This window comes from Pleuronectes platessa, chromosome 14, assembly GCF_947347685.1.
Source record: "Pleuronectes platessa chromosome 14, fPlePla1.1, whole genome shotgun sequence".
Taxonomy (NCBI): Eukaryota; Metazoa; Chordata; class Actinopteri; order Pleuronectiformes; family Pleuronectidae; genus Pleuronectes; species Pleuronectes platessa.
The window spans coordinates 22,808,811-22,831,050 of NC_070639.1; the positions used below are offsets into that span (position 1 = coordinate 22,808,811).

The 22,240-nt window shown below is 43.4% G+C and overlaps 2 protein-coding genes across 8 annotated transcripts; both read right to left on the reverse strand.

Annotated features, from left to right (window-relative positions):
- Nucleotides 1–6: 6 nt before the first annotated feature.
- On the reverse strand, nt 7–8,167 carry LOC128455436 (signal transducer and activator of transcription 1-alpha/beta). Of its 4 annotated transcripts, none has more exons than XM_053439080.1 (20): nt 8,034–8,167; nt 6,678–6,800; nt 6,481–6,576; nt 5,957–6,108; nt 5,629–5,772; nt 5,444–5,509; nt 5,041–5,100; nt 4,917–4,946; nt 4,743–4,833; nt 4,617–4,655; nt 4,120–4,203; nt 3,933–4,034; nt 3,303–3,438; nt 2,745–2,782; nt 2,525–2,595; nt 2,240–2,379; nt 1,595–1,771; nt 1,400–1,460; nt 1,260–1,317; nt 7–1,004 (listed from the first exon to the last, which is right to left on the reverse strand). In XM_053439080.1, the coding sequence occupies exons 2-20, from the start codon at nt 6,795–6,797 to the stop codon at nt 876–878; spliced, it is 1,794 nt and encodes a 597-aa protein (XP_053295055.1). In that variant the 5' UTR covers nt 6,798–6,800; nt 8,034–8,167; the 3' UTR covers nt 7–875. The 4 variants fall into 4 exon arrangements, with proteins under 4 accessions (XP_053295055.1, XP_053295056.1, XP_053295058.1 ...); XM_053439081.1 differs by having other exon boundaries at nt 8,040–8,139; XM_053439083.1 differs by lacking the exon at nt 6,678–6,800 and having other exon boundaries at nt 6,481–6,575; nt 8,039–8,167.
- A 1,173-nt stretch (nt 8,168–9,340) lies between these two features.
- Nucleotides 9,341–22,122, reverse strand: LOC128455913 (signal transducer and activator of transcription 4). Of its 4 annotated transcripts, none has more exons than XM_053439871.1 (24): nt 21,993–22,122; nt 21,693–21,821; nt 20,831–20,966; nt 16,700–16,798; nt 15,756–15,848; nt 15,589–15,667; nt 15,349–15,434; nt 15,053–15,204; nt 14,269–14,427; nt 13,853–13,945; nt 13,532–13,591; nt 13,356–13,376; nt 12,687–12,777; nt 12,465–12,509; nt 12,223–12,306; nt 12,040–12,138; nt 11,672–11,807; nt 11,204–11,256; nt 10,901–10,995; nt 10,613–10,749; nt 10,295–10,486; nt 10,148–10,193; nt 9,914–10,019; nt 9,341–9,766 (listed from the first exon to the last, which is right to left on the reverse strand). In XM_053439871.1, exons 2-24 carry the CDS (start codon nt 21,818–21,820, stop codon nt 9,743–9,745), a joined length of 2,214 nt encoding a protein of 737 aa, XP_053295846.1. In that variant the 5' UTR covers nt 21,821; nt 21,993–22,122; the 3' UTR covers nt 9,341–9,742. The 4 variants fall into 4 exon arrangements, with proteins under 4 accessions (XP_053295846.1, XP_053295847.1, XP_053295849.1 ...); XM_053439872.1 differs by having other exon boundaries at nt 10,901–10,992; nt 12,687–12,780; XM_053439874.1 differs by having other exon boundaries at nt 9,961–10,019; nt 12,687–12,780.
- Nucleotides 22,123–22,240: the final 118 nt, after the last annotated feature.

The following is a 22,240-nucleotide window of genomic DNA, read 5'->3' on the forward strand; positions in this document are numbered from 1 at the left end:
CGAGTCTTTTTTTTTAATGGAAATGCTCAAATATTTATTTTAATAAACGTCAGCAGTACAGCATCATCATCTTTTGCTCAACAGCTTCATTAACCTGAGAGATATGGAAAGTTACATTACATGTCATTTGGCTGATGCTTTTGTCCAAATCCGACAATCATTACACTCAACATTTATGAGGAGCCATTGAGGGGTTCAGTATCTTGCCAAGGACACTTCTGCATGCAGATGGGGAAGAGTGGGATTTGAACCGGCAACCTTCTTGTTGAAGAACCACCACTCTACCACCTAGGCCACACCGCCCCAAGTTGGTGCAAATATTCAACATAATAAAATACATTAGCCAGCATCGTATCATTGGGTGTTATATACATTTACCATTTACCAAGATCTTTAAGCCGCCCAGTTAATAAAGTCATCAGCATTTACTTTTGTATGTATATAAACATTAAAATGCTGGAAACTTTCCGGTAAATTTCCGGAAACTTTCCATGGGAATATTGAGCTCGGGAATTTTGTTAAGAAGCAGATAGTCAAGTGCCCAAAGTTTCATCAGGGCTAAAATCCGCCTATGATAAAACAAAACATTTATATTTATGTCTGTATATGAAGAGGTAAATACAGTTAGTATAAATTACCCACACAATTTCCAGTTTATTCCCGTTAATTCCCATATATTTCCGTATATTACCGTTAATTACCATGGAAAGTTTCCAACTTTGAATATTCCCGGAATTTTGCAACCCTAGGTACTTCACACTTTGGTCATTGTACGAGTAGAATCAATCTATATTTACAGCTCCACTTCTTGATATTGATGAGTAAATTCTTTGTGTAGTAACGATAACTTTTGGCCTCTGGACTCCTCCCCCTTTTCAGAAGTGTAAACAAGGATCATAGAAGGTGATCTCAGTCCACGGAGCAGCTGGAGGAGACCACACAGGAGATCCAGGAACATCTAGTCGATGATCAAAGAGTTCCTCAGCCCGCTGATGGTCCTCTGCCTACAGGAAAAACAATATTTACATTAACTGCAGAGTCAAAGTCTGAAAAAAGAAAGTCTGACCGATTTCATATTTGAAAAAAAAAAAATCGGTGATGATTGAAACGGGGGGAGATACCCATCTCTTTCATTATTCCCCCTCTGTACCCGGCCTGTCCACCACCCACCAGCCCACGTGATGAAGACTGTGGAGGCTAAAGAGCCACAAATTGTATTTTGACGTGAATGAGACCAAAGTGGCAGCAGTGAAACTCACACTGGTGTCTGGGTCGACTTCCATGTGCAGCTGCGGAGATGAAGGTGGTGTAAGAAAGCTGCAGGTAAAAAAAAAAACACATTGCATTTGTTCTGTACAGCAGGAAACCAACTAGAATGGACAAATAACTGATGACTTACAGTGAGGTGGGGACGAGTGTTCTCCCAATATATCCGTCTTTGTTCTTAGGGACAAACTTTTCTGCACAAACAGAAATTAGATCACGTTCAAAACAACGAATATTTTCAAAAACCATTTGTCATTGAAGAAGACACTTGGTGGAATAACGTGTTCAGATTGTACGGGTGAGATTCAAGTGAGAGGGTTAGGGATACCAGTGCTGCAGTCAGGTCCGAAGGCAGCGGCTCTGGGGATGTCTGGGTAGAGATAGAGCAGCGGATTCCTGGTCGTGTTCCCCTCCTCTTTCAGACTGTAGAGGTTAAGAAAGTCTTGCATGGACATTTTGGACAGATCGTCCTTGGTGTAGGGAGCTACCGCGTGCATTTGGGCCTCTAATGAGGAAGAAAACAGACAATCAGTTGTGTATTGTTTTTTATGTATGCAGCCGTGTGTGTGTGTGTGTGTGTGAGCATGGTGTTAGTAGAGCGTCAGTAGAGCAGCAGCAGCTCTGGTTCTTTTCTCTGTGTCCAATCAAGCAAATTTCACAATTCATGTCATAAATTGTTATTGCTGCCTTGACTGTATGTGCCGTTCTGTGAGTGGAAACATTTCTGTTCATATGGTGCATCCAGTTTCCATGTCCTGGTTTAACTTTCACTGTGTTTTGCCGTTTCACACGGTCACAGTGAGAATAAACTACAGAAACTTAAAAGGATTTAAAAATGAGTGGTGCAGGTCAGAGCTCAGATGTGAAACGGCTGAAATGGACATGAAAATATGTCTGGATGTTTGTTTTTAAATCAGACACGACACAAACTGCCGATAAGAACTGAGTAAAAGAGCCATAAACAGAAGCCTACCAGCGTTGGCGTGCTCCACCCAGCTGAACGTGACGGCTCCTTTTTTGTTGCTCTCGCTGAAGCGGAGCAGGAAGGTGCCGCTCGGCTTTTCCCTCAGCAGCTCATCGGTTCTCCCCCTGCTCACGAAGCCCATGATGCGCCTGAAACCCGCCCGGGCACAATGAGACAACAGGTTTGTCAGCCGAGAAGCAAAGTGACCTGAAACCTCCTGAACCTCATCCACGTGGTTATAATCTGAGGATGATGTGATTATACACGATGACACTTTACAAACATGTGTGTTACCCGTCACGCCAAAGACCGGCCAGGTGTGTCTTGATCAAATCCAGGATTCCCCAGATCCAGGTACTTTCATTCTGACAAGCAGGAAAGCAAAAGACAACACGTAAAGAGCATATTAAGAAACACACACAGTCAAACACACACACAGTGAAACACACACACAGTCAAACACACAGTGAAACACACAGTGAAACACACACGGATCTTGTTTTTTAAGTCTCACCTTGAATTGTTCCCAATGAACGAGACCTTCAGGATCATCTGAGGAGAAACTCAGTTACGTTAATGAGGACGTGTCTTTACAGGGAATGAGCACAAGAGCCATGTCCAGTAAATTAAATAACCACAGACTGGTTTTATTGGGAATATCCACTGACAGAGCAATGACTGCGTGTCTGGAGACACTGGCTCCGACGACAGTGCTGGTGTTTTAAAGGAATAGCTTTGAGATTTTGGAAACTACCTTTTTCATGCTGGGAGTTAGATGAGAGGATCCTGCTCATGTAAACCTGGTTAGCTTAGCTTAGCATGAAGACACCAAAGAGGAGGACCAACTGTCTGTCTTTTTCCAAATGTCCAAATCCCCCAAATTCTGGAATGTGTCTTACTTGGACATTTTTTGCGTTTTTCCAGCTCCTCTGGTAAATTTGAGGAATATTTCCAGCAGAGCATGTCTGAATGCCGTGCATGCTCCAATGGCTACGAGTATATTGCTTAATTAAATTTACTCTAAAGGTCGATTCAGTGGCTTGGTTCAGGGGGGGGGCCGCCAGAGACTCACCCACGATTCTGTCCCGGAGCAGAGAGAGCTGGTTTTCATCGAGTCCTCTTTGGCCGACGGACAAGAACTGCCAGCTCAGAACCTGGGCCAGCTGCTGCCAGGCGATGGGGGGGGGCTTCACGAACAACAACAGGTTCTGAAGAACAAAATGAGAGATGATTGATTTGACACCGTTTATGTTAAGTTAAGTGCACAAGTAAACAAACGTTATAACGAGTGTTTGGTGCAGTATGAATGTGTCATAAAGGTCCAGTGTGTAAGATTTAAATGAAAAGGATCTATTGGCAGAAATTTGACACAAAATAATCCTATTGTGTTTCATCTAAATCGCACAAATTGTTGCTTTCTTCACCCCAGAATTAGTCCTTCATATTTAATACTTTATATTTATATCTGGTCCTCTCTACGGAGGCTGCCATGTTTTTTTTACACTAGCACCAAACTGGACACACTAAACTTCTTTTGAGTTTTTAAGACAACAGGCGGCTGCCACGGCTTCTCTTTCGGGGGGGGGGGGTGTTCAGCACTTCACCACTAGATTTCACTGAATTCTACACACTGAACCTTTTTTAGCTGCAGCCACACGTCCTGATGTTGTGTATTTGCTGTGTTGAGGTGAAGTGGCCTTACCCTCGGTTCGATGCTGGACAGCACACTGCACCACAGGACCGAGGCCCAGGCAGCGGGAATCTGATTGGTGCTGGAGACGACCACCACTGGCAGAGAGCTGATCTGGGTCCACACCAGAGGAGGACATTCAGTTTAATGCCCGAGCACCGTTTCCCATTGCTGTTATTTAAAGTTCATGTCCACTCACCTCGATGTTGCACCAGAGTCCATCGAACTGCAACTCGGTCACAAACTTAACGATGTGGAGTTCCTCCGTCACTACCACTCCACCCTGATAAAGGAAGAACAGCACATTGTTAACGGAGGGTAAAAGAATCTGGCACTATAAGGATTTGTAAACAGAGAGAACAAAGTCTAAATACTACAAAACAAAATGGTGCAGCACAGTTCACACAGAGAAACACCTGAGATGAAGAAGAGTCTTATATCACCTTATTCAAATGAGAATATTCCAAGGTTGTTTCAAAATTTTGAGAAAAATCTACTTGACGATTTGTAAGCCACAGATTTATTTCAATAATACTTCAGTACCACTCACATTGCAGTATGCAAAACTGGATGGCAACATTAAAACAAAGTATTTAAATACGGTGAAAGCTCATTGGTTTCTTCATGTTATGTTGAAATGTCCTCCAGAAGAAAGGGATTTTTATTTAATTTATAAATATGAATGTCTCCTCTTACCTTACGTTTTCCTCTGCTTTTCTTGATTTCCTCGATTTCCTGAAAATGTAGGAAAAAACTCAATTATTTCAATGTACAATAATCATACGTGTGTTGTTCATAAACACAAAGTGTAATATTTCTTACCATGTCAGCAAATTCTGCCCTCAAGGCTCCAGCAGTTTCGTCCACATCCAAAACCTTACTGACCTCACTGAGGAAACGAAACTGACGCATCCTGCAAAACACATGGGGATGAATCAGTGTTCCAGTAATGAGAGTATTTATGAGTCATAAGTGTTTTCTCTAGCTTCTACCTACCCATTGATTTTCAAGATTTCTTCAACGTCCCTTGATTTTTTTACGAGAGAAACAAAGAAACCATGTCACTCAAAAGGAAAACCCAAAACAACAAGCTCAAGTTTAAACTGGATCTTTGACTTACTTGTCAAAAACAGCTTTGACTTTGAGCCGGTCCTTGAATTCAGGGAGGTTTACCAAGAACCTGAGAAGAAAATCAGTTCTTAAATCACAATTATTCTCTCAATCAGTGATCTCCCCCCTTAATAACCCCCAAATATTACTGAATATACCACTTCTGAGTCATGATATTGATTCCACACAGAGGTGATGTGTAACAAGTGTGTAGATTCAGCTGCAAAGACCAAAAGTCACTACAAAAGCACACATCAATAACATGTGTAAAGCTCACAGGTGTATTGACTCTGAAAAGAGATAAAAACTACAGTGACTTTAGAAATCTAAATTACGATAAAGCTTAAAAATACTAAATCCAATTCCCTATGAACTCGAATTCAAATATAAAACCTATGCAGGTGTATCCTCACCGAACTGTCGCTGAGAAGTTTACTCCAGTCTTGACAATCAGAAGTTGTTTCTCCACCACTAGAGCGCTGTAGCACAAGAGCACAACGGCACATGTCAACCATGTTTGTGTAAGTGTGTGTGTGTGTGTGTGTGTGCGCGTGTGTGTGTGTTTATATTATAGACGAGTCCTGAAGCCGTGTCTCACTTTGCAAGAAGTGAAGTGAGCAGTGACTGTGTGAGCTGCTCGTGTGCTCCCAGGAGGCCGGAGGCATCACTGCCCTGGTACTTCTTGTTGTGGTTGTGCAGCTGCTTGCGAACCTCTAGTAGCAGCTCTGCCACAGCGGTGAACCTGCACATAAGAACACACACCATACACACATACACACACACACAGGGAGAGAGAGAACACATGTCTGTCATCAACAATGAAGTGTTATGGTCGGAAAAGAAAGATGCTGCACACAAAGTATCCGAGTCAATGTGAAATATCAAATGTGAAAAGATCGTGGGGGGGGGGGGGGGGGGGGGGTGACCTCTCCTGGAGGTGGTCCAGACTGGTGTCCACCGGGCTTCCAATGCAGGACAACTGGTGTCGGCTCTTCCACTCAGGCAGCTGGACCTCAGTGAGAGCTGCCACCGTCTGCTCCGCCTGTTCTAAAACGTTCACTATCTCCAGAAGCATCGTCTGCAGAGAAACAGGAAACACTGATTATTGTTCTGTGTTTTCTATAAAAGTGTTTTACAGTGGATCTAGTGATCAGGTCATCTGCTTACAGGGATCATTTTTGGGGGGTTTTCATTCAATTTTGACTGTAAACAAGTAATTTTTAGAGTTTGTACTGTGATAAAAAGATAATAAATCCCTCATTCATATACATGTGTTCCACGTCAATGACAACAACTCAAAGCTGCTTCTACAGTATACCTGTTCTTTTATCATTTCTTAACCATTGTGAGATGTTGTGGTTTTCAACAATTTCAACATTCTCCAAGGGAATAACAAGGGATTGAGTTTCAGGGGACTGTCTGGCCCGGGTGGAGGTTTCTATTCTTTTACCTGTTGTGGAGAAGCAGAAGCCAGGATTCTCTTTTCCTCTCGCAGACAATCAGAGAGGATTTTCATCAGGTTCAGTGACTCATCTTGAAAGTGTGCCTGAATCATAATGAACAAACCCAAAAGAAAAAGTTGGGGTCAATCCTCTCAATATCATAACTCATCCTGAATGTAGCAGTGATAGAGGACGTCTCTCCCACCAGCAAGTCGTCCTTCATCCCTGGAAAATCAGAGCTGTGCAAGATGTGGCCCTCCGGAGCAAAGCGGTTCCACTGCTGCTCCGAAAACTGCAGGAGTTCAAGGGTTGTGTCTTTCTGCATGTGCTGGATGAGAAGATACTGATATCAATAAGGTGAGACTCCATAACTACGAGTGGAATGGAATCGTCCAATCAGCCAAGTACATCAAGGTACTTTTTCCCTATCTATTTATTTGTCAATGTTATTGTTGTATAGCAATAATTCAATACTGAATATACTTTGTTTTGTGTACATAGTCCACAAAGATGTAAAGAATTATGTTATCAATTAATTTCTTGTGCAAAAGATAAACCATATCATTCTGGAGCAGGTCCAGTTAATTGAGTGTCTGTGTTCTCATTAGAAATGTGTGACACAGTCGAGGGGAGTTGTTGCTTTTATTCTGAAAGTCGTGCTGTGTTTCATCTGGGCATCGGTTCCATCTCTGTTCTGTGAGTGTCACCGAGTCGCCCTCACCAGTCCTGGCTCTCTATGCAGGAGCAGAGGGAGGGGCGGATGTGTCGGGGGAATTTCCCCCTCGTACAGGTGAGTCAAGCAGCCCTGGAGTGAGTTAAGCTTGAGCCACCACCCCCCCCCCCCCCCCCCCCTCCAAACATGAGAGATAACCTGTGGTAACCTTCAGTTTTCATAAAAACTCATAAGGTTTAGTTTGTCCAGTCTGGGCTACTACAAAAACTACTAACTACTAACTACTAACCCTGACCCATAGATTACACATAGACAACCAGATCCCTGTCACCTGAATCTCACACAGTGGACATTTAAGTTGAGAAAAACTTATTTCAAACAAGGTGTTGGTGAATGAGAGGAGGCTCTTCTATAATCTCAAATTGTCTTAATATAAATTATCTACATGTTTTGGACAAGTGCTGCCACAAAATGGAGACTCACAGTTTCCCTTAATTTCCCCTCAGAAGAGTTAAGGGAGTTTGTGACCTATGGGATAGAGCGGGTGTTCTGCAACAAGAAGGTTGCCGGTTCGAATCCCACTCTTTCCCATCTGCATTCCTAAGTGTCCATGGCAAGATACTGAACCCCTAAAATGAGCCCTCATAAATGCTGAGTGTTCTAAAAATGTAAGTCGCTTTGGACAAAAGCATCAGCTAAATGACATGTCTGTAACAACATGTCTGACATGTCTGTAACAACCAGTAACACACCGCCAGTCATTCTTCTTGTCCCCGTGTATTTCTAATGTTTGAAGTTGGTGCCTTAACACCACAAACACATAAACACACACACACACAAACAACAAAGCATAGCCCTGTCTTCCACAAATACTTATAAAGTTCTTACCTTGTCCTTGTCCCTGTAGATTATCAGTGGGTAACATCAGAGGTGGATCCTCTCCCTGTGTGGTGTTCAGTGTGTCTGTGTGTGTTTCTTCCTGATCTGATTTTATACTCTGCCCCACACCCACACCCACACACCCACACACCACGTGACTCCCGAGAAACAGAGCTGCAGACTGGTGTCAAGTTCACTGCTGCTCACACACTCTTCACTTCCGGCCTCTGAGTAAATTCACAACATAAAGTGACACACACACAAAAAACAAGGATCAGTATTTTTAAAGGTCCAGTGTGTAAGAGTTAGGTGAAAGGGATCTGAATACATAATAATCCTAGTGTTTTCACTAGTGTGTAATTATCTAAAATGTACTAATTGTTGTTTCCTTGAATGGACAGTTTATATTTAAATACTTTATATTTACATCAGGAGCGGATCCTCTCTATGGAGGCCGCCATGTTTCCTACAGTCTTCTAAACTGAACAAACTAAACCTTCTGAGTTTTTATGACGACTGAAGCCACCACAGATTCTGAAGCTACCTCAGATTCTCCTTCATGTTTGGAAGGGGAGGGTGAGGTGAGGGGGTGTTCAGCTGCTTCATGACACTTCACCACTAGATATCACCAAACTCTACACACTGAACCTTTAATGCTTAGCTAGGATGTGATGGCAAATCTAGAGAACACGAGTCTTTGACCGTGCTTATATTCCTGCCCAGTGATTATTGTGTCTAGTGCATTTTGTATTTGAAGTAGAAAATTGTTGACGCACTCGTCAGGTTTGTGTTTGGATTCGGAAACACCAACAACAAGATGACCAGAATATTCTGCTATTCCTTGTACCTATCAAGTATATAAATTTATAATAACATTATCCACAATCTTCCTCTTTTTCTTCATCATTCAAAAATGTGTTGGGTGTATTCTAATTTAGACTTGACCTCTCGAAAGCTGGGTGGAATTTTCTCAATGGCAGATTTGTCCCCACTCACATTCCCACGATCTTTTAAAAGATGCATTTCAGGCCTTGCGTTAAAATCTCTGTGTCTGTGAGCAAGGGTCACGTAATACCATGGATCATGTTGTCATGTTTCAAATGTTTAAAAGTGTTTTGTGCAACACAACACCCAAATAAACACATAAAAATATATGACCAGAGTAAGATTATAATCTAACTGAGGAACTGGTTTGACAAGGAAGCTCGTTTGACCGGGGCCTCATTGTTTTGATTGCGTCATCCATCCTCACTCTCTGGGAATCACGTGATTCTTGACAGAAAAAAAACTGAAGGAGTGTGAGAATCAAGAGGAAGTGACTCATAGGCATTTTAATTCCAGCTGCTTCCAAAGTCAAAGCTCAACAGACTTATGAGGGAAAGTTATGTCTTGACGTTTCCTCCTCATGGTTGATAGGTGGCAGGTGAAGTAACCAGGAACGAATGCATGAACAGATAAGTAAGTTGTGTTTGCAACGCAGGTCAAATCAAAAGATTGTGTAACTACCACACAGTTTCCTCTGCAACAATTACAACAAAGTAATACAGAAATAAAAAAAAAAAGCAAGCTAATATCAACATTGCAGTCAAACTGAACAATTTTAAATCGTCATATATACAACGACAGCCTCATAGAACTAATCAATAGTTAAAACATTAATTTTCATGATCATCACGACGTTGATGGGAGACTGGTTTCAGGTCAGTGGGAATGTGGCTTCACTCTGAGTATGGGGAACTCATCTGCAAAGCAAAAGGAGAAGATGACGATTAGTCTACATAACAAAAAGGAAAGACACATTATACACAACTCGGGTTTATTTGCTCAACGTGAACTTTCAATAATATTGCCCACATGGTGCTTTATGAATCAAAGTGATGCAAACATACCGAGTCGATGTCGAAGAGCAGCTGATCGTGGAGCATGTTAAACTCACCAGGAGTCATCGGGGGCTCAGGAGACTGGCAGGCCGGGGACGAGGTGCTCGTGTTAGAGCTGGAATAAAAACATAAATCATAAAGGTGAGGGGCCTGACTCCCATCAGGAGAAACTCATATTAAATCCATATGCTGTGGGTTGCCCTGTACGATAAAAGTCAACCACATATGTAATAATCAACTCACCGTAATTCAGAGATGGGGATCAGGGTCGATGTTATGTATGGAGTGACTGGAAATTGAACAATGACATGAGAAACGTTAGCCAATCAAGATCCATGCTGTGAAAACCACGATCTCATGAGGAGGACATGGGCGTGTGTGCTCTCTTGCCTTTGCTGGGCTGACTGTTGTACAGCCGCCCGAAGGCCTCGTCCTTGGGGATGTCGGGGTAGAGGAACTTGAGTGGGTTCTCCGAGACGACCCCGTCTGAGATCACCTTGTAGTCTCGAATGATGTCGGCGAACGGGAGAGCGCTGAGCCGGTTCTTGGTGTACGGCTCCACAGAGTTGAACTTCACTTCTCCTGTCGCAAGAACTTATCATCGTTAGCCGGGTTTAGCATTGCAGGGAATGATCAATACTTCTTGATTTGTGGGGATTATTGACACAGAGGGTTTGGTGGAAATGGTCGATTTGAAGGAGACCTCACCGTTGTCACTATGCTCCACCCAGGTGAAGGTGATTCCTCCGAGGTGGCTCTCACTGAAGCGTAAGAGGAAGGTGCCTCGCTCTCTGTCCTTCAGAAGAGAACGCTCCGTCTCTTTACTCACGAAACCCATGATGTAGCTGAAAACAAATAACAAGGTCTCTTTGAGAATCTGAGGACCGAGAAAGATAGAAGTCTACAAATGTCTCAATGTGACCCACTGGCCCATTGTCCTAGGTTTTTGAACATCCTGTGAGAACAAGATGGACGCAGACATCGTGAGCCGCTCACTTCTCATTCCAAACTGGCAGCAGGTGTTTCTTGATGAGCTCGAGGATGGAGTCCAACCACATCCAGAAACTGAACGGCTTTCCTGAAATATTCTCCTTGAAGACGCGCGACACAAGGAGAGAGAGAGAGAGAGAGAGAGAGAGAGAGAGAGAGAGAGAGAGAGAGAGAGAGAGAGAGAGAAGCACTCGGTTGCCATTTAAAACATCACGTTATAGAGATATTATATATTTTTTCATTTAACCACTAGATGGCACAACCACATTTGATTTGAGACCACATGGGATTGTGTGATTCAATAGTTACCTTAGAGAACTTTGACCAGGACACGTGATAGTCATTGCAGGAGACGTGTTGACCTACATGAAAGATAACGTTAATAAAATTACGTGACTTTATCAAGGTACACAACACAAAAAGGCTGTTTCCCAATTCAGCCCTAAGCCCTACCACTAGGGGGCAGTGTTGTTCCATTTCTGTGATGGAGGGGTAGTGGCCATCGAGACCTTCAAACGCCCCTTCAAGGTCCGCGCTCATGTTTTAACGTGAGCAACTTCATGCTGCCTCATACATGTTTCCTCACTTTTTCATCCGCTCATCCCTTCATCCATTCATCCATTCATCCATTCATCCACTCATCCATCCATTATCTATATCGCTTTCCCTTTGAGGGTAGAGGGGGAGAGCCGGGAAGCCTAGGTACCCACAGAAAACCCTGCTGAACTCCATTTTCTATTATTTTCAAAATCAACTCAAGCTCAAGGGTGAACATACCGAGAAGCTTTTCTCCAAGCATGGCGAGCTGCTCCTTGTTGAGGCCGCGACCGGCGAAGGTGGAGAACTGCCAGCTCAGGACCTCAGAGAGCTGGCTCCAGCCGGCCCGAGGCGGGTTTCCAAAGAACGCCAAGTTCTGTGAATGGATAGAAAGGGACGGGAGGAGGAAGGTTTACATCTCGAAGTAATAACGCAACAAAATTCAACTGTAACACAACCGTTCGCCATAAAACCATAAAGTTGAATCAACGCACCAAGCTGTGGTTCTCATTTAGCTTTATCTAGATGCACCTGTGCAGTAAACTGGGAACTGTTTTCCACTTGTTCAATGGACATTTGAAAACACGTATCAGAATGTGTGAGCTCACCCTCGGCTCGTGCGTCAGCAGGTTGTACCACATGACCGAGGCCCAGCCTCCGGGCAGCTGGCTCACATTGGAGATGACCACCAGCGGCAGGGAGCACGTCTGAAACAGTGGAGTTCACAAACCCAATAAGCAAGTTGCTGCCACAACAGCAAGAGCCGAATAAAAAAATTAATCTACACTGACCTCCAGGTCGATGGTGAGGCCCTGCACCGTGAAGCAAGCTTCGAAACTCAGAGAGTGAAGTTCTTCTGTCACCGAGAGCAGACCCTGGAAAACACCCCCACAACACGGCATTAGGAACCTGCACATGATGGAGCTCACTGGTGCAACTACTTAAAAAGGATGGATCAGACAATAAAGGTAAAAGGCACACAGCAGCTTGTGATTGACACTGTTTATGATTTATAGAACACTGCATTTCTTACCTCGCTCCCCTTTGTGCCATTGATATATTTCTTCTCTTTTAACTGCTGAAAGATACAAACCCAACGTCAAGTGGCTTCAATAGAACAAATCACTGTTGAAGTATTTATTGCTTAATTCTACAGTTTGGATTTATTGCACTGATCCTGTATGATAGCTATATTCTTCCCAGGTGTAATAAATAACACAAACGCATGAACACAACCAAACAGTGGTTGTCTTACCAGGTGTCTGAAGTCGACAGAGAGGCAGCCATTGGAGTAGTCCTCAATATCCATAACTTTAGTGTTGTTGGTCAGGATGAAAAACTGCCGACTACTGAGAAGTAAGCATTAAACATATAAATAAAAATATAACTCAATTGAAGTGTAGCTGCTAAAATCAGGAATGTGACAACATCAGATTACTGTTAAATCAATGAGATCTGTGGGTGAGGTCGGGAAAGTCACGAAAATATCCAATAACTTTAGAGTTATTAAAGAAGCCACAACTGTTGATATTTTGTTATTCAAGAAATAAATAAATGTTGTGTGGATTTAATAGAATAATGACATAATGATGGAGAATTAAGTTGTTATTTAATGAGAAAAATGTCAAAAATATTTAAAAAATAAAAGAGAAATTCTTGAGAATGAACCCGTGCTCGTCTGAGTTGTTTCTTGAGAAACTACGAAACCCCTTCGACCAACGTCATCCTCACAGTCGACCACTTAAACCAAACCCCTGTGTGTGTGTGGTTCTTTCTTCAGAACAGACTCACAACTCACTGCACGTGTGTAGTAAAAGGTTTGACACTGTTCTTAAAAACTGAAAATCTTTATGTTTCACTTCTTCTTTCTGTGCTAAAATTAAACATCATCAGTATGTCCCAGTTTGAGGTTGTGTGTACTCACACTCTGCCGGGGGGGAGGTCCCTGGAAACACAAACGTACAAAAACACACAATTAAAATGATTATTGCTGAGAGACAAATTACTTTTACAACACATATAGATACATATATACACATAATCACTCAGTGCTATATCAACGTTTGTATATTGAAACTTTCATGTTGTCACAAATCTTACTTGTCAAATGTGGTTTTCACTTTCAGCTGATAATCCACTTCTGGGAGTTTCACCAGGAGTCTGAGAGAAATCAGGAAGAGAATACATGTTTCACTGAGTTCTCAATCAACAACACAACACATCTGTCACCAGGTAATAACAAATAATCAGATTAAACATTCATATTATTCAAATATGATTTAACCTAGAATGGCACTCAGTAGCCTAGACCAAAATACACATTTAAAGAAATCAGTCTCATACAGATCCATGAAATATCCCCGAGGAGCCTGGGTTATGAGTTGTAAACAGGAACAACACAACAACAACACATGGTTGTACCTGACTTTGGTGGTGAACTGCACCCCCGTCTTGATGATGAGGGGTTTCTGTGGATGTGTGGGCATGCACGGCTGCTTCTCCACCACGAAGGAGCTGAGAACAAACAAGCGCACCTCATTTGAAATCATGTGTCATTGTGTTTGTGTCACTCATGCTTGCGAGAGGGTGTTTACACCGCGGTGGTTTGTGTTTGTCATCTTTCTATGTGCTGCCACTTTCTCTGCAGCAGGGGAAGGAGGAGGTTGTGTCCTCTACACATGTTTGTGTTCTCAGCCCTTTGTGTACAATGTGCAAGAACACAGGGCTGCACAGATATGAAGTTGTGAAACCGACACACTCCCGGTCAGAAAGCATCATTCCTAAGTTCCTGCTGAGGTTGTGTTACATTGGTTTGTGCGTCGCTGCGTTGTCAGTACCTCTTGATGAGGTGATAGATGAGGTATTTAACTCGCTCCTCCAGCTGAGGCTTCTGCAGCGGGATGGGGTCGCTCTCGTACGTGACCTTCACCACCAGCTCCCCCAGTTTGTCCAGCTGACGCTTGACATGGAAGAGACTCTGGGCCGTCAGGGACAACCTGAGGAGGGACGGGAGAGAGGACGGGAGAGAGAGAGGTCATGACTACAAACCCTCATACAGGACATTAGGTTGGGAGAAAGGAGGAAACACAAATCAGAGCTTGACCCAGTTTTTTTAAACCGTAAAACGTCTCTGATACACCGGCTGTGGTTGTTTGTGTTATTCTGTTTTGCAGTACACGGGCGAACCGAATGCAGTGTTGTACTTTGACCACCGGGTGGAGTTTGAGCAGAGGGAAATCCATCGTTGAGCTCCAGGTGATGAGCGGCAGTTATTTGAGTGACAGCAAGTGAGAGGTTCACGGAAACTTGGCTGTGATGAATATGGAATATGGACTCTGATCTTCCTGAGCTGAGGTCGATATGAACAGACTGTAAACATTAATAAATGGGTCACTGTACTGAGTCATACAGTGCACGGTCAATAATGAATACACGTGTCCTACAGGCTCTTCATGGTCACCCCTCAGTGGTTAAATTAACTGTGTTTGCTTTGATTGGAAGACGATACTCAATGTATATCCACATATTCTGTTCATGTTCGTCTAGATATGAGTTTGACACGCAGTAGAAAGAGGTGCAGATGAAGGTTGAGACTCCAGGTCACTCCGGGACGCTCATTACCAGCTCTGCAGCTGGTCCAGGCTGGTGAGCAGCGGACCCCCGATGGCGGCGACCTGCTGCCTGCGCTTCCAGTCCTGCAGCTCCGGGTTGAGCTGAGAGGTCATCAGGTCATCGATCTCCTTGACCACGACGTCCATCTTAGACACGATCTCCTAACAGGGGTGGGGAGGGAGATGGTTTGTGGGGAGTAAATCACGTCATGTTGTGGGTCTGTGTTTGTGCTTGTAGGTTTGGAGGCATCGTGTGAGTCCTGGCCCTCACAGACCAGAACTCTGCAGGATAACACGAATGCTTACCTTCCTTTTAAAGTCGAGCCTGTTGAGCATTTCCTGCAGTCTCATTACTTCCTGTTTCATCGCGTCAGAGTTTCTATCTGAAGATTCTGACACATAAACACAAAACCACAAATATATTGTTAAGAGCCCATTGAGACTGTGCAGTTGTTTTTGTTCACACAAGTAGGAAATAACACAGTTTTAAATTTAGCACCCAGCTTCTTTTCACAGCTTATCTGCTCTTCTTAAAAGAGGCCTCACCCCGAGACTGGAGAGTCTTGTACCGGAAGTCGAAGTCGTCCTGTATGTCCTCAATGTGTTTCACAGCCTGGTCCATCATCTACACAAAGACACACACAGTTGTTTTATTTCAAGGTTTAGAACTAAATATAAAATCTCTGTTTGGGGTTTGGTTGTGTCTCAGTTACCTGCACGCTGCCCCTGATGATCCCGACTCGGTTGTCCAGGTTCGTCTGTCTCTCAAAGGCCACCGAGTTCTGTAAGGACTTCTCCAGGGGACCCTGTTCAGGAATTCACATGTGGCATTCATTTATAAATAAGGTTTTTTAAACATAAAGGTCAAACACCAGATCAGTCAATCAAGCTTCATTATGTAATGCTTGGATATAGAATAGTACAAAAATGTAGCCGACTCCAGTTGTTTTAAATATAAAGTATAAGTAATTGATCAGTAATTGGTAAGTACATGTTCATGATGTTGGTGTTGACTTAAGCGTGCTGTCAAAATCAAATCTACGTTCCTGAGAGAGTGTGCAGCCGTGTAGTGGTTCAATGAAGCTGCTAGATAAATGCAAACGCTCTAATAATAAAGGGATAGTTCACCCAAACATTTTAAATTCACTCACTATCTCCTCACCCCTATGCCGATGGAGGTGGTGGGTGAAGTGTTTGAGTTCACAAATCACTTCCAGTACAGTTGAAGTAACTGGTGACCACATCTTCCAACGTAAACACCGTCTTTTATACCATGTTTCTAGACTAAATGTCCTCTGTCTCTGGAGCTGTGTCCACGTGTGGATCACAGACGACATTTAGGCTAAAAACATAAATAACGTAAATGACCTCGAGTAGAATTTGAATGTCGAGGCTTGGAGGACACCACAGGAGACGTATGGAGATATGTTTCATATTTTGTGTATGAAGAAGAGGTCATCATTTATTTCAACTGTATTCTGTGTGCAGCCCTTTTAATTACCTTAAGTAATTTTCCACTCCCAGCAGTTTGTTGGGAATTGATTGAGGTGACTGGGAACGTGTGGGTGTAAAGTATTTAGCACATGTGTCTTCCTGGTAGCAGGACTGATTTACCAGCAGCAGGGACTTTCCCTCTGAGGGAGACGCTGTGACAAACCTGTTCCTGCATGCAAGCGCTGGAGAGGATCCGACGCTCCTCCCTGAGGCAGGTGGAGATAACTCTGGCCATGACAGTGGGGTTGGTTGTGTATTTAATCTATGGACACACACACACAAACACATAACTCAAGTTACAAAGACACCATGGTGACAATGAGATGATAAATAAAGAAAGAAGGAAGTGACACATTTATATAATGACCTGTTTTCTCATTAAAGTTTGGGCGTTGTGGTTGTGGTGAATGGTTTCAACATCGTGCTATTCTAGTCCCAGTAGTTGATCACCACTCAAAGCACAATACAGTTTTGCCATTCACCCATTCCCTCATATACAGTGCATCATGTATGTGCTCCATCACAGATCAATCACACGTGCACAGCTCTCAGGGGCAATCTGGGGTTCGGTAAAAAAAAGCACAAAAATCGTGGAGACAGGAATCGAACTGCCGACCTTTTTAGAAGTGATCGAAAAATCAAGTCCCTGCTGAGGAGGGAAGAGTTTTAACAAGTTCTCCTGGGAAGTACTTTCATGTGTCGGATCACCGAAGGAATGAGGTTTAACTGGACGAGCGACAGACGGAAGGAGAACACTTCATGGACGTCAGTGAAAATCAGGGATATGTATAAGGTGTGATCAGATACTTGGAGCATGACCAAAGTTCTTCCTCCTAATGCGTCGTAGCCTGTATTCATAATGTTCGTTTGAATCGTGGAGAACATTTCAAGGGTGTGACTCTGGTTGATAAAAGACCATTTGGATTCATTCAGGACTTTAAACATCTTAAAAATAAAAGCTTTGGAGCATCCCACACCAAATTAGTTTAATTCAATTGGAGTTTGGAATCAGCATCACACACTTTTCAATCATTATCAGCCTGATAATCAATAAAAATGTGTATTTCAGAACAGGATTTGGATCAGCAGCAATATGTATGCACCACACAGGCCGGAGACACCTTTAGTCTTCACTGGTTTGGGTCAAACTCCAAAACACACTGGATTTCACATTTTCCAGCGATGTAATCAACCGCATTAAAAAGCGAAGTGAAAGTTGGAAAGGCCCTTCTGCTTCCGATCAGGGAGTGGCCTACTCATCTCAAACAGGCTCGTGGTAAACCAGGACTGTGAGCACTCATACTTGGTCTTGAGAGATTTGTCCTTTTTTCTATTTGCCTATCTGGACACTGATATTTGTTTCTTGTGCTTAGGGACGACGGCAGAGGAATGTCTCTAAACATGGAGGACCCACACTGTCCCCCAGTAGAACTCCCGCCTCCATAGCGTCTTCTAATCACATGACCCCATCGATGTGATTCTGCTGTGGGGAGAGGAATCTTTCTTTTCATTCTCGCCTCCAGCTTTGACTAAGTTGACGTGCACCAGCTCCAGCACCTGCAGAATGACGCCTGAGGAAGCATCAACACACCTACACACTCACTTTCATCACAGCAACAAGCAAACACCTTCATGGCTGCAGATTAGTTGTAATGTCTCTGAAGCTACTCATCACACGCTGACCTGCTCACTCAGCTAAACGTATTCTAGGAATATCGTTGGTGCTCTTACAACAGGGCAGTTTACGCAACTCCCACCCGTGTGAAAGTAAGTGACAAAATAACGAGGTTTGATTTTGCTGATGATGATCTGATGAGGATCAGTGAAGGTCAAACGAATGAGAAATGACTCTGACTGAATAATCTGGGCGATGAGACAAAACAACAAATGATTGTTCAAGTTTCCCCTTGTAGCCATAGTCTACCAGTCTACCCACTAATTCCACAGACGTGTGTGTCTGTGGAACACAAACCTGGAGAACCCGTCAGTTAATCAGCTTCTTACTTGGAGTGTCTATTGTTAATGGAAGGAGGGGGAGGGGGGGGGGGGGATGTCACAGCTGTGGATCTCCACCATGAAATCAACATCCATAGAATCACTTCCTCTTTTGTTCTTCAGTGTAGAGGCACAATGTTTGCCGTAATGCTTTCTACCCAGCTGAATAGCAGAACTTTTATTCTGTAAAGTTGGGAAACCTTGAGAACTTGTAGAGCAGTTCTCAGGAGGACTCACTGAAGACGAGGATTAATTGTGAAGTAGCTCCGGAGCTTTAACACAGGACAAGAGAACTGGCAGGTTTAGAAGGGACAAGTGTTTTCTCAAGCTACTAATCTCAAGCTCTCTTCTCTACTCGTATCCCTTGATTTACCCAATCGGCTTTTTCAGGGGATATCTTCGGTGCTCTTACTCCAGTGGTGTTAATGCAATACTCATCCAGGAGCTCCCCTTCAATGGTCAAACACAAATAAGAGCGACAGATGTTTGTTCCCTGTAGAAAGAACCTGCTTGAATCTGGATGAAGAGACCAAACCAACAGATGTTTGTTCAAATGTCTCTGGTGTTGAACAAGGTGATGATGTAAACTTCACACATCAGAACAATAACAAAGATAACAACACACACACACACACGCTTCACGACCATACGAGAGTAACTACTTCCTATGAGAAGTGTTAACTTCTGGCGCACACACACACACACACACACACACACACACACAGGAAACTGTGGTACAGGGCTGTTCGGTGAAGGTTCATGTCTTTTCCAGAATCAAATGCGTGCTGATGGTTTTCAAAGCGCTCTCACTTCGACCGAGCATCCTGTGACGGCTCCGGGACCCAGTTCTCATGAGCTCCTGTCACCACGAGAAAACAAGATCAACAGAGACAGAGACAAGTTGTCGTCTGTTGTGTAGCCAATGTCTTCAAATGCTCAACTGCACTGACCAGGTTAACAACTGAGGGCAGCACACGGGCAAAAAGACGCGCTCCTGTTATTTATCCAAGAGTTTCTGCTTGTTATCTGCAAAGCAATTTGTTTTTTTATTTGATAAATGTATAATTTTTTTAAAGAATAGACTTTCTTTACTTTTGTAAAAAGCTAATATGCAGTTGATCTCTACCCGCTTCTTTTACATTTGAGCCACTGGACAGTGAAAACACATAAATAATAAAAAAGCAGTAACAAGTTCAAACTGAAAACAAAGCCGACACATTTTTACTTCCCTGTCACCTCCAGTGCAAACACACAACAGTTCACAAAAGTACTTCTCCTTGTCGGAGGGACTTTAGATTGACTGATGCCCACGTAGTTTCTGGTCCACTTTTACATCCCCGACGAAGACAGAACAGGAAACATTTCTTTGTGTTTGCATTCTGCCTTTCGACCCCCAAGAAATCCAAACTTTCAAACCACAATCTCACAATTCGTTCTGTGACGTATAATAGATCCGGTTTCAATTAAATATTTATTTTTGCCTGCTTCAAATTTCTATTCCCGAACATAAACAATGTCCAAACCAAAATCTCTTGAGTAAGAGGTTCTTTTTCTTTGCTTTGCACTTCTACCAGTTAGAATAGTCAAATAATCCACTGAGCTCATATTCATATCATATCTATCTCCATCAGTCCTGACCTTTCTCACTTCTTTAGCACTTCTGTTGTTTATTCTCTGTTGCAGCTTTCTCTCCAGACATACTGATCACACTGAGTGGAAGTTATTTGTCATATAGAAAGTACTGTGTCGTCACGTCGAATAACAAAATGAGCAATCATACTTTCTTCATGTTTTTCGATGCGGCAGAGTCTGTCTGCCCCCGTGGGACAATTAGGTCAAATACAAAGTGTGGTAAAATTCCTAGAGTCAAACTTGTTATTCTGTTGTGCTACTTGCAACGGCAGAATTTAAGTATTTTTGTAATAATGCAACTTTAAAGGGTCAGTGTGTAGAATTTAGTGACATGTTGCAGCTGAACACCCCTCACCCCCTCCTCCCCTTCTGAACATGAGAGAGAACCTGTGGGAGCTTCAGTCGTCACAAAAAACTCAAAAGGTTTAGTTTGTCCTGTTTGGGCTACTGTAAAAAAACATGGCTGCCTCCATAAAGAGGACCCGCTCCTGATGTAAATACACAACATTTATATAAAAAGTATTTAAGGATCCATTGCGAGGTAAAGAAACAACAACTCATGCAATTTAGATGAAACTCTTACACACTGGACCTTGAACAACTCTACTCAGGATGGATCTGAGGGCTGCAGGACGCCAGAACACATGGGAAACGAAGGGTGACCCACCTGCAGCTGCTGTTGTATGATCTTCATGTTGTGCCTCTGCAGGAAGTTCTGCTCCTGGGAACGCACCCTCTCCATCTGGGACAGCAGGTTGGTGAACTGCGCCGCCGCCATGGACTCGTCGGTAGCCGCCGTGTCCCTGAGAACACACAGCGGACGATGTTTAGGAGACGATGGCAGAAGACGTCTGACTAAAGCTTGAAGTGAAGGGCGTGGAGCGTTGAGCTGCCATTGGGCAGGTTTCAAACATATGGTTATATACAGAGAATAGTAAACTCAACACTCGGACTCAGAAACTACTTTGTTCTCTGGTGTTTTTAGGAAACAAGCCAAATGGATGTGAAAGGGAAAATGACAGTAAGATTCATTTGGACTTTTGTTTTATGTCAGTCCATTATTCAGTCTCCTGAACCTGCATGTGAGGGCGATATCTGCTGCTTCAGCTGCTAAACGCTCCCCTGTGATCACCAGTGAGTCACTGGTGTCTGTCTGCTGTCAACTGGGAAAGTACAACAGGTACAGAATGTCACTGGCGGTGACACTCCACGTCTGCAGGAAACTACAGCGACGACAGACATGTTGTGGGCTGACAGACGCTTGTCTCTGTCATTAACCCCTTTCTGGTTTTTACACAGTTACGTGATCTCAAATATCGAGCAGCTTTAATTTAGTGAATGGAACCCTATGTTCTTTTGTTCTTCAACTGTTCTAACAGATGTTGTTTCCTTCTCTGCAAATGAGTAAATGCACAAAGTTGTTGGTTCTTAGTTTGGTAAGTGCATGACTAAGAGAGAGAGAGAGAGAGAGAGAGAGAGAGAGAGAGAGAGAGAGAGAGAGAGAGAGAGAGAGAGAGAGGAGGACTCACCAGTCCTGGCACTCGATCCAGCTGGCCAGACCCTGTCGGATGTCCATGGGGAAGTTATCATCGTACAGATAATCCACATGTTCGAGGAGTCTGATCTCCAGCTGCTGGATCTGCTTCCACTGGCTCATGCTGCACACACACACACACACACACACACACACACACACACACACACAGACACAGACACAGACACAGACACACACACACACACACACACGGTCCTCTATTATCTATTCTATCTTCTATCAGGAGACATGTTCATTAATTCATATTCAACACTCGCGTCAGTGCAGTTGTTACCTGAGACGTTCGTGCGCAGTCCTCCTGTCACTCAGTCACCATGTGCTCTTGTTTCTCACTCTGACTTTCGTTTTTAAACATGTCAGGAAAATACCTCATTTACATACAGGGGGCTGTACTCTGAGGTAGGCAGGTTCCTCACGCACACACGCGCGCACACACACGCGCGCACTCACAAACCCTTAAAGCACGTCTCAACACAGTGTTCTAATGATTGATTGACTGATACAATATGGGGACGTGATAAT